We start from the raw sequence: 12269 nt of genomic DNA, 5'->3' as shown, positions 1-12269 counted from the left end.
GATTCACGTCAGGGAATAGATGCCAAGTGAATTACATGTTATCTGTTGTTTTAAACCATTAGCAATTGGATGTTAGCAAGTTTATCTTGTCATTTTGTGTTTAGCAGGTCTATTAGTAGGAATAAAGGATCCTAGATACTTCTATAAAATGGGTGGGAGTTAGGCCTATGGAATTCATTGAGTAAATTGATCAAACAACTTGTGTGCGGTGAGGTTCTACCCGAAGTGGAGTCTTATTTTCATCCAAGTTCATTTCCATTTTTACAATTCTGTTGTCTAAATCCCATTTTGAGTTACAATCCAATCACAATCAGTTGATCATAATCACAATAACCTATCAGGGAACAGATCAAACCCGCGACACTAAATCAATTTAAAACATAATGATACAAATAGCATATACAAAGGAAGGGCCTTTTGCAGTAATTTTATGATCTCTGATGTGCAAGAAAGGGTGCATTCTTAAAATTGTCCACACGTTGAAGATCTTTTGAATTTAACCCGTCAGAAGTATGTTTCTCCTCGAACAGTATAAATTTCCAATTCTTCTAATAGCTTACGAGAATTCGGTACCTTCAAGCGATGGATCCATTAAATTGATCCAGATTACTCATGCTCTCAAGCTGTGTTGCCATAACAGCTACAACTATGATGCATGAATAACTTCTTTTTTTCTTTCCTTTCTTTTGTCTTTTCTGGGGATTAATATAACCAGCCCAAATTCTGCAAGTTAGCTTCCCATGTAAAATATACAGGAACTCTGTTACCTTCATACTGGAAACAAATGCATTTGGCTTCTTTTGAGTATGAATCTTCTTCCAAACGGGAAACTGAGGCAGTGAGAGATTCTGGAATCACCTCCTGGACATACCATTGATAATAGCCACCTCCATGAGGCAACTGAATCCAGCTACTCAAAGTTGTTTCTTCCTCATGCATGCCTTGAAGCATTGTTGTGCAACTGCGCGGATCTTAAATGGGCTTCATCCTGCAACTAAGGTTACAGAAAGAAATTAGTAAAATCCATGCACGAAAAAGTGCGATTCGAGATGTCAACATAACTTCCATGTGTTGCAAACAAACCTGAAGGCTATAACTGAAATTTGGCGGAGGTCGAAAATCCAAGTGTCCCTAAATGAATGGAAGTATAGTTGATGAAGCTTCATGACATGAATGGTATTTACAAAACCAAAATTCTCGACAAATACATTATTAAATATTATACCAGCCCATGGATGCTTTGTTGAGTGCCAAAAAAACCATCATGGCTGGGTGCTATTGAATTCAATTGCCCCTACAAGCATATAATTTCAGAATAAAAAAAATCAGACAACGGCTACTAATAGATATGTACATCATTGTCTTCACTTTAGCATGACTCACCAGCCCCTGCATGCTTTGTTGATTAACATAGTACCCATCATGAGGTGGCTCCATCAAATTCAACTGCACCTTAAATCAGCACCATTTACAAAGCATCATAACTAATTTCACTATCTTTTAACGAAAAATGAAAAAGCTCAGCTCATATAAAATTTTCAAATACAATAATCTGTACCAGTCCTTGCACATTCTGTTGAGTGCCATAATATCCATTAAGGGTCATTCCATCGGAGGTTAGATTATCCTACAAGCATGAAAGCCCAAGTTAAATTGAGCAGTCATACCATAGGGCAGATAGATGCAGAATTTCTATTTTCCCAAGCAACAAAAAGGAAAAGAAAAAGTGAACATCTTTTATCATTACTTTCAGAAATAACTATGTATTTAACCCCATTTCCCATGAGATTCACAAAATTATACTTTAAAAAAAAAAAAAAAAATAGAAGCACCAGGTGTTCTTGATACAGGGTAGATTTTGATGAACATTGTAATATCATTCTTAACATGATCCTATGCATTCCCCTAAGCATTGTAATCAGATCATAACAAGAACGAAGATTAGACAAACCATTTGTTGCAAGCTGTCTTGCGCCTCAACAAGTAAAACATCTGGCTCTGATGGTACCTGATATACAGAGGCATTCCTCAGTCCTTTTTCTTTTTAAAAACATATAGTGACAGAGACAAAAAGTATATGAAAACAACTACTTCAGAACTAACCTTTCTTTTCTTATATGTACTTTTCTTCTTGCTTGTTTTAGCTCTCAGGCTCCCTTGATTCTCCTCTTCTACACGAACACCATGAACATTGCTACCGGATTCTGCAATATTGATGTTTGAGTTATTCACATTCACACAATTCTTCAGAGCTTCTACTAATGCCCGAAAAGAAATACTATAACTCTCCTCAGATAATGATCCTTCTTCACTCAATTCAATGGCTTGTTTACATAAATCATTATAACGTTGCACCCTAGTCTGTATCCTTTCTGCTCCTTCAACCATTGACTGCCTGCTCTTTGCATCTTTTGTCCACCTCTTCAAAATATAATGAGATGGGATGCTTGAAAGACCACAAATTTGGAGAACAATCATTGCATGTCTACACAGGAAACCTTTGTAATCAAACAAATGACAGAAACAAGAAACCTCTGACTTTGTTTCATTCCATGTTACCATAAAATACTCATCCTTCTCACAATCTTGAACTCTAAATGTAGTAGTTGTTCCATCTTCACTTTCTTTTTTAGGATGGCAGCCAACAACACCTAAAACCTCAACTTGGAATTTCTTGAATATGGCATGCGTGTAAACTGTTGACAATTGCTTTTCCCAAGGTGAAGGAGATTTTAATGCAGGTTGTTTGTGCCATGTATCAAAATCTGCTATGGCTTCTTCTTCATACCTATTTTGTAAAATTGTCCCATATTGTTTCACAAACTCTTTCAGAGTAATTTTCTTATGAATATACTTGTCAAAAAAAGAATTCATACTTTCAGAACGCTGAGGTGTAGACATTCCAGCTAAAAAAGTATCCCCCATATAAGTAGGCACCCACTTTTTTCGATCTTCATACAAGGACCGTATCCATTCATCATCTTGAAGTTCAAATCTAGTAACCATTTTCCACCATCTCATGTCAAACTGTTCATCCGTCCATGACTTGAGAATGCACTTGTTGAATTTTGGCAAAAAATTCTCATGCTGTTTGATCACATGAGCTAGACTTTCAGGGACTTTTTCAAATATATGCCAAAGAGAAAAGCAGTGCCGTGTATTCGGAAAGACTTCCTCAATGGCTGCCTTCAACGCTTTGTCTTGATCAGTGATTATCACTTTGGGAGCTTGCCTACCCATTGCTCTAAGCCATGTTTTCATTAACCAAACAAATGTTGATATACTCTCATCCGCAACCAATGCACATCCAAGCAACATAGACTGAAAGTGATGGTTCACCCCAACAAAAGGAGCAAATGACAATTTATCATTGCTTTTGATATAGGAGGTATCAAAAGAAACAACATCGTTAAAACTAATGTAATCATGCCTACTTTTGGCATCAACCCAAAACAGATTTCTCAAACGCTGCTCTTCATTCAAATCCATCGCATAGAAGAAGTTGGGATTCTCCTTTTGAATACGCTTAAAGTACTCAAGCATAACTTGGGCATCTCCTTCGTCCAAAGTCAAGTGCCGGCCTTTATCAAACTGATAACTTATGTTACTCTGAAGAAACCCATTATTTTGATACCCACCAGATTGTCTAGACATTTCAACATACATCTTTCTAGTTCGTTCGCTAACAGCATGCAAAATGTCAATATTATTCTTCTCAGCTAACTTTACATTTCTATGAATTCGGAAATGGTATGCTAGAGCAGGTAAAAGCTCATGATTATGCTCCTTTATGAATTCATGAATAATCCACTTCCCATCCAGCCGTCTCTTCACATGCATGCTGGCTTTGCAATCCGTCTTTTTCACACTTGGCCGCCGACTGCTCCCACTATCTGATTCTGGAGTGACTCCATATCTGGAACATGCAAATTTGGCATCAATGAATTCTTTTGATTTCTTCGAGCGACGACTGTTTTTAATTGAAGTGGTGAATCCCATAGATTTGGCATATTCTTGATAGAATGAGTATGCTGCCTCATGCGATTCAAATTCAATGCCATTGCGTGGCTCAAAATCTGTATCCCCTTCAAATGCTATAACATCCCTTTTAGAAGAACTAACCACCCCACCATCTCTATTATGCACTTCATCCACAAAATCACCCATGTTTTTCAGTTTATCCAACACTATGCACAATGTCTAGACAGTCCACCACAGTATCAACTGCATCTTGAATCATCCCTGCCCTTATTGCTCAGCAAAGGACTGTTTCCATAAAAAAAATCCAACCTGGTGATGAAAAAGAAAACATTATTAAAAAAAAAAAAAAAGAAAAGAAAAATTAACCACAGAAGATTAAAACACAATGTACATGACCAAGATTATCAAAACATCTTTGGACCTTCTTCTCATCAAATTCTAAGGTCTTAAAAGCCAAGCCCCTTGAAAAGAAATCTAAGCTACCCTACCATCATATGATAATCATTTTCGATGAGAATACTTATAGATGCATGTATGCATATCAACATAAACTTAATTCAATCAAGCCTTAAAACTAACTCAATTATGACTCCCAACAAGGGTAATTTTAGGATGTAAATTCATCTATGAATTCAAGATTTACATCCCATTCCAACTTTTGGCATTATGTCAGTTCAAACTTCACTATCACCATGCTATTTATATTCTTTATTTGGGTTGAAGTAGCTTTGCGTTTTTTTTTTTTCAACATCAAATAGAAGTAGCAAAACTGAACATGCCCACACTTAAAGCAAGTAATTTCCTTAGATACGTCAACTTAATAAGTAATTCTGATGGTCTTAAACATATAGGTTAAGCTGCTCCACCAGTTAATATGAATAGCCAGATAGTCATATCTGCTCCAAAACTAGAGCAGAAAAGAAGATTCAAGCCTCCAGGGTTGGATTCCTCTCAACAACATCCCAAGGCTTTTAGATTTGTTACTTCTTTATTTTATTTCTTTATTGACATATAAATATGAGCATGATATCATAATGGTCACAGTATAACATAGGAAGATCTTTTATCAATACCGAAATCTAAAATTTGATTCATGACCCAGTTAATAATTGCTCTATTTTTTTTTAAAAAAAAAAAACAATCATTCTTTTCCACATGAGATGATTAGAGTCAAAAGAGAAAATTAAAGTGCACTTTTTTACCCGACCCGATACCCTTGAATGAAAACCTTTTATATTAAAAAATTAGAAACAAGATTTCAAGTGCAGATACTAAATTGAATTCAAGATTTCAATTGGAAGTTGTGAAATCTTTTCTTTTTCTTTTTTGGATAATTAATCAAAGATAAAATTAAAAGCATAAGGCGCCCCCATGTACACCCAAAGTATACAAGAGAAGCCAACTTGCTAGTAGGAGCAAAAATAACAAGAAAATCGTGATAACTAATCACGAAAAGAGAAACATAAGCAGTTGTCTAAAGATACAAAGTGTTAAAAAATAAAAAATTAATCTCCTCCATAGTCCTCTCATGGTCCTCAAAACGCCTATCATTCATTTTCCTCCATAGACACCACAAAATGCACAAAAGCACCATTTTCCAAATAACAACACTCCGAGTGTTGCCGCTAGTCCACCAAACAAACAAATCGACTACTCATCTAGGCATAACTCAAGACAACCCAAATCGATTGGAGAAAACATTCCAAATGGCACAAGCAACCTCACAAAGAAGAAGAAGATGGTCCACGGACTCCCCATTCCATTTGCACAAATAACACCAATCAACCACAATGACGCTTCACTTCCAAAGATCTTCCCTAGGGCCACCAACCACACAAAAAGGTCACTCTCAATGGAACGTTAGTCTTCAAATCACTCTTCCAAGAAAAACGGAAACCATCATGAACAACCCATGAAACTGTAGAAGGATTTAACACCAAACAACCCAATTTTAAAACCACAAGTTCCCCTTCCTATCTTATTCTTAATTTTTATATTATTTTATTTTATTTATAAATAAGTGATTCATTGAAAAGAGCAGAGGGGCGCAACATTTTGAAGAATGAAGCAAAGACATCCACCTCCCTATCCAGAGCCGCTCTAGCAAACTCACATTCCATTGAATGGCACCTCCAAAAAATTCCACATGAGCCTCAATAGGAGCACCCTTTGCGCAAGCAAATATCAAATAAAAATTGGAAATGCATCCTTAAGGGCCATATCCCCACACCAAAGATCATGCCATAATTTAACCTTAGAGCTATCTCCCACTTCAAATCTGGTGTCTACAAAACTTCTCCCTACCCCTCCTAATATTCTTCAATAAACCCTCCATATACGCCCCAACAAGCTCACTAGAATACCACCTTCCCTATGAACTTCCATATTTACAGTCCACCACCACTCTCTACCAAGCCTTTCTCTCAATCGCATAGCGCCAAAGCCATTTACCTAAGAGAGCATGATTGGACCTCAACAAATTCCTAATCCCCAACCCATTTGAAAGTTGTGATATCCAAAAAGGTAACTATAAGATTTGCCAAGAAAAGGACCCAAACCATAAAGATTAAAGGTGTCAATTGAAAGAATTGCAATAATAAACAAGGAAGCTTACAAATATGGCCCTAACATCTAATCATCTAATGTTATGATCCAAAACTCTTTAGAAGCACTATCATTGCACCCCATGTAATTTTGTAGTCACCATCTACTATGCTTCATAGAAGTTTGGGGTGGTTTTTTTTAAAAAAATATTGACCATAAATTTGATTAAAAAGAGCATTAATAAAAGAAGATGCTACTTGTGATAACATATGCCAAGATTAGGTTCTGGCATGATTTATAGTGTGGGGGTCAACCATTGAAGGAATCTTTTCCAAAGTTGTTGAGCATTGCTTGTTGTAAGGAGGTGTGGGTTGGGGATAATATGATAATATTATCGTTAGAAAACTGCATATATAGGATAATATGCAGTTACGGTAATCTTCAATGGAACTTATCTTTTATTAAATTTGTACATGATTGGGAGCTCAATTTGGTGATTGCATTTTATGATTTGTTGTATTCCCTCAGATTGAGACAAGGTGGGGAGGATCATATTTGGTAGATCCCTTCTAAGAGGAAGAATTTTGAAGTTAGGTCATTTTACAAGTGTTATCTAGTTCGGGGGGTTCATCTTTTCCCTGGAAACGTAGTTATAGAGTCAATGTTCCATTGAGAGATAGTTTCTTTGCGTGAACGGCGACTCTTTGAAAGATTCTGACATTGGATAAACTAAGAAAGAGAAAAGTAAAAGTGGTAGACTGGTGTTGCATGTGTAAAAGGAGCAGAAAACCTACAATTCATCTTCTTCTCTATTGTGAAATGGCAAGAGAATTATGGAATGTAATTTTTCGCCTTTTTGATTGTTAGATTGTTGGCGAGATCAGTTGGGAAGTCTCAATTTTAGCTGTTTAGAGGATGTCTCCTTTGTGCTTAATCTGGAGCATATGGAGAAAGCAGAATGCAAAATGTTTGAAGATCGTGAGATGTTGATGTAAGAGCTCAAGAATATCTTGGTCAAAACAATTTATATATGGACAAGGGCGTATAATTTCTTAAATTTTTCTAACTTTTTTGAATTTGTGGATTTTTGTCCTTTTAATCATTAGTGGGGGTTATCTCTTGTATACATCTTACATACTATGGTTGCGCCCCTTTGAGCTTTTTTAATGAGTTGCACTACTTATTAAAATAAAAAGGGGGGGGGGGGGGGGGAGGGGGGGGGGGGAAGGTCTACTTACCCCTCAAATTACCACTCAATTGACAATATCCCCTCAAACTACCAAAAATTGTCAATATCCCCCCTAATGACAAAAAGACCCTTAAAATAAAATATAAAAAAAATAAATAAAAATAAAACTAGGGTGTGGAAATTTTAAAAATTTTCATTTTTTATTGTCAATTGAGTGGTAGTTTGAGGGGGTATGTGGACTTTTCCCCCAAGAACAAAAAAAAAAAAAAAACAATGACATGGCCTTTAAGTCAAAAGGCAGAACTAGACTTGTCTTTTGAACATTTTCTTCCAGGGTTTATAGACAAAGGCAAATGCTACTCAAACCCTTTAATTTTCATTCATCGCCTCATTAGAAAGCCCCCACCCTAAGGCCACTACTATTGTCATTCAGGTCCTAAAAGAGGACAAAGCACAAGGTGGACATATTTAAAAGTGCTGTTTACACAATGCATGAGCAATTTTTCTCCAACAAGACCTTGAAATGATATTTTTTAGACACCCTTAATTTGAAATTTAAATTTAAACAGAAATTCCTTACATAAGTTCTACTCGTTCAAAATGAATTTTAGGATCTATATCTATGATATTGACCACAATCATCTTATAAAAAAGATAAACTGCAGTTCAAAATATCAACAAGATTTCGAATCTCTGGATTCCCACTCGAACACTAGAATTAATAAGTTTGACAAAGATCTCCATAGATAGTGCCTCAAAAAAAATTCTTACAACTTGAAAGTGGGGGACAAAGTCAGCATCAACTGAATGCAGTAAGAAAATTACCCAAGATCTTAAATATAGAGGACCAGGAACAAAACCAATAATTAGAATAATGAAATAAGAAATTGCATAGCTTAGAGCATGTAACATGATAAATAAGTTCAAAATCTTGTCTAGCACTTACACATGATATAGATTTCCGTATCAAATATCTAACATGATCATAAACAAGTATGTTAGCAAGTTACAAAGCTGCACATCTATGCATTCCCTTTCACTATCATACTCTTTTTTCTTTTTTCCTTTTTTTGGTCAAATTACATGATCTCGAAGCAGCCAAGATAATCTAAACAGGTTTTCCATTTTTATCAAAGAACACTATAACTAATTTTTTTTATTTTAAAGGCAATAGAATCAGAGTTTGTTGGATGAAAGAAGTTTGTTATCCATTGTTACGTAGTGAATCATTTCTAAATGGGCGTATGTGCATCAAAATGGGCAGCAGATCATGATACAACAAAGTATCGGAAATTATCTGCACATCATGACCCAACAAAGCATCGGAAATTATCTGCACATAACATAAGAAACCATACTCTAAAATTTCCTAAGCACGATCTCATGCAATCCAAAAAAAAAAAAAAAAAAAAAGAGGAGTGCAGAAAAGTGAATCCTAAGGCGCATATCGTCTCCATATGTTTGGTAAACTTGCCCAACCAACCCTATGTTTTGTAGCTCCTTCACGAGTTGATCAACCCAGCACTGCCTACTTTGCTTCTATAGTATGATGATCAATCCAATTTGCAGGAAGGTCCAATATTGCAAAATATGATAGGTAATATTCTGATTTGATTATCAGATAACAGTGCATGCGTGTGCTGATGAAACCTTAATTCCTTCTACATGAAAATGTTGATCATAAGAACTTTATTTGATTGTGCTTGAAGCCAATATACCACTAGAATGTGACTAGGTGCTTTCTACAACAAGCCACAAGGCATCCTCATTATATGAGACTATGCCTGCCACGAAGCATTGATGGGATTGTACAAATCTCAACCATCCATGTTTCTGGACCCTATATGAAAACTATGTAAAACCTATGTGAACCACCCACATAATGGACAGTTCAAATTTTCACATTGCGACATGCAGAAACCCAGATTGTAGAGGATATCCTACCTCGTTACATCAAAAGGCAGGTGTAATTTTATCCAAGAAGGATCATATTGTCCATAACAGTAACGATATGGTCACTGCATAGTAATTTTTGCATTACGAATGTAAAGTAAAATGTCTGAATTTCTTATAATACTTTTGATTTGTTAAACAAGGAAATAAAACCAAAGAAGCCAACAAAATTTGAAGAAAAATTTTATTCGTTAATGCTTCACAATTCACATTTTCTGCTTCATCAAAATTTGAGAAACACCACATACTAAAATCAGCCAGCAACTCCTAAAAGGCTAAGGCCCTAACTATGCTCTCAATAGCTCATTAGTGGTTCCATTTCTCAAAGGTCCAGAGATAACAATATATCATAAAATTCAATAACCCCTTTTTCCTCTCCCCCATTTTCTCAGCAACCAAACAGGCCATCAAAAAAAGTTATTCTTACGACGAAAAAAAAACACAAAAAACATAATGCGGTATCATGATAATGCTATAAAAATTAAAATTAAAAATTTTTTTAAAAAAAAAAAACCAAAAAAAAAAACAAAATATAAACAAATTACAGTAACAAATAGAAAAATTCAATTTGAGAGAGAGAGAAAGACCTCAAAACAGTTTGAGCGGGGGTTTGCGTGAATGGGGGATCCTCCTGGGAAGAAAGGGCTAATTCCACTTGCTTTTTTAGAGTGATTCCGAAGAGTAAAACTTCCAATGAGTGATAAGAAAATGCGAAAGCAAAATAGAGAATTGAAAGTTGAAGTGCTCCCTTAGTTAGTTGGAACCTGTTTATTATTTCCCGAATCACTGAAAAAGAAGAGAATTAGTAGAGACTCCGAATTTCGCTTGACTCTCTCTTTTCTTCTCCCCCATTTTCCAAGCATCCAAACACAGAGAACGCATCCAAAGAGAAAGGACGAGAAATCAAAATTCACCAAAACAAGAGCACGAAGAGGAAATCGCAGAAATTGTATACCTCACCTGTGCAAAGGTTCGTAATCCTTTTCACCGTCGGGTCGGTTTCAATTGGATCCTATTATCGGGTCAACTTTTTCTTTTCACTGCTATTCGGTTTTGCACCGGAGAAATGAAGAGAAAGGGGAATTTCGCCTCGATTCCTTCCGCTCTGTAACGAATCCGAATGAATAACGTGTTATTTACTAGATTTATGTAGCCTAGCCTGCTATATAGCTAAATGACGTATAACTCGATGACGTCACCATAAAAATTAGTTATTAGATTAAAAAACTTAGATATTAGCCTCACCAACAAAAAAAAAAAAAAATTAGCATTTGTAAACCATAAAAAGGATTAAACTGTCTTTTTGGTCTCTGACTGTTAACGACTTTATTTTTTTTTCACTTAGGATTCATTTTATATTATAAATGGTACCTTTTTTTTTTTATAGATAAATACAAAGATGATACCTATGTCAATTTTCCGTCCATAAAATTAACAGAATTACATATTAAACCAATAAAAACCTGCCACATGTCATATGCCTCGATAAAAATTGCATGTTGTGCCATATGGTTAAATAAGGACAAAAATTTGCTACAAACTAATTTTTTTTAATAACATGTGCTTCTCATATGTTTTTTTAATAGCTATAGAATACATATCACTTTATTAGATGAGTTTGTATAAATTAGTTTCAAGCAAGTTAAAAGCAAATTTCTGTCTATAAAATAGGTACCCTAGTCTGAATTTTGGTGCCATATCCCTATGTCATCACCGCAACAAAATTATTTGATATAAGCTTCCATGCCAACAAAACAACATGGTGGGAATTGGATTCTCTATGGCATTTATTCTTTAATTGTACCTTTGCCCGAATAGTGTGGAGAAATTCTATCTGGCCTCTGGACATTACTACTCTAAATTCTTGTAGTATGATTGACTGGATTAAATTGATTATCTCTTCGGGATCCACTTTAGCCATTCCTCATGAAGATCATCACAAATTCCAAATTTTTGCTTTTGTGGCATGTGATCTTCTATGGTTTTATAGAAACAAAGTTTAGGTTTCATCTCTGAGAATATTAACAAGATAGCTCAAGAACACTTCAATGCATGGCAACAACAATCCACGCCTCCTGTGGAAAAGTGGTACCCTCCCCCATTAGATTGATTTAAAATTAATTTTGATACTGCTATTAAGGACTCATATTATGCACAAGGGACCATCTGTTGCGACTCAAATGGACATATTATCAACATGGTTTCTCAAGTCAGTCTGGCTTCGTCTCTTGAATTAGGTAGTTTTATTATTGAAGGTGATTCACATATTGTTATTATGGCTATTTAATACCCTACTATTCCTCAAGATTGGCTCATTACATTAATTATTTTTAATACCCTCGACTCTATCCCAGTCTCTTCCTTCTAGTTGGAAAGCTAGAAAGATCAATAGAAATGCAAACTTTTGTGCCCACGCAGTGGCAAAATGAGCCGCAACTAGATCCTTTTATGGAAGCATTTCCCATATATCCTCCTCCCTACACTCTTTCCCCATTGTCGGTGGAAAGGATCCACCTCCCCCCACTTGGCCATCCTAAGGCCTTTTTGTTTTGGTTTTGTTTTTTCTTTGTTTATGTACTCAAAAAAAAAAAAAATTGGTGGA

At 35.6% G+C, this 12269-nt stretch overlaps 1 protein-coding gene across 5 annotated transcripts; it reads right to left on the bottom strand.

The window, feature by feature from the left end:
- Positions 1-337: 337 nt before the first annotated feature.
- FAR1 (FRS (FAR1 Related Sequences) transcription factor family) lies at positions 338-10782 on the bottom strand. 5 transcript variants are annotated; one of them, XM_059594296.2, is made up of 9 exons: positions 10623-10782; positions 10255-10453; positions 2104-4290; positions 1952-2008; positions 1559-1627; positions 1384-1452; positions 1226-1294; positions 1084-1131; positions 338-994 (listed from the first exon to the last, which is right to left on the bottom strand). In XM_059594296.2, exons 3-9 carry the CDS (start codon positions 4165-4167, stop codon positions 932-934), a joined length of 2439 nt encoding a protein of 812 aa, XP_059450279.1. In that variant the 5' UTR covers positions 4168-4290; positions 10255-10453; positions 10623-10782; the 3' UTR covers positions 338-931. The 5 variants fall into 5 exon arrangements, with proteins under 5 accessions (XP_059450279.1, XP_059450278.1, XP_059450284.1 ...); XM_059594295.2 differs by having other exon boundaries at positions 10628-10782; XM_059594301.2 differs by having other exon boundaries at positions 338-988; positions 10628-10782.
- Between the last annotated feature and the right edge of the window lie 1487 nt (positions 10783-12269).

This window comes from Corylus avellana, chromosome 5 (assembly GCF_965113065.1).
Source record: "Corylus avellana chromosome 5, dhCorAvel1.hap1.2, whole genome shotgun sequence".
Lineage (NCBI taxonomy): Eukaryota > Viridiplantae > Streptophyta > Magnoliopsida > Fagales > Betulaceae > Corylus > Corylus avellana.
The sequence above is the reverse complement of the archived record's forward strand: the minus strand, read 5'-3'. Positions and strand labels throughout refer to the sequence as shown.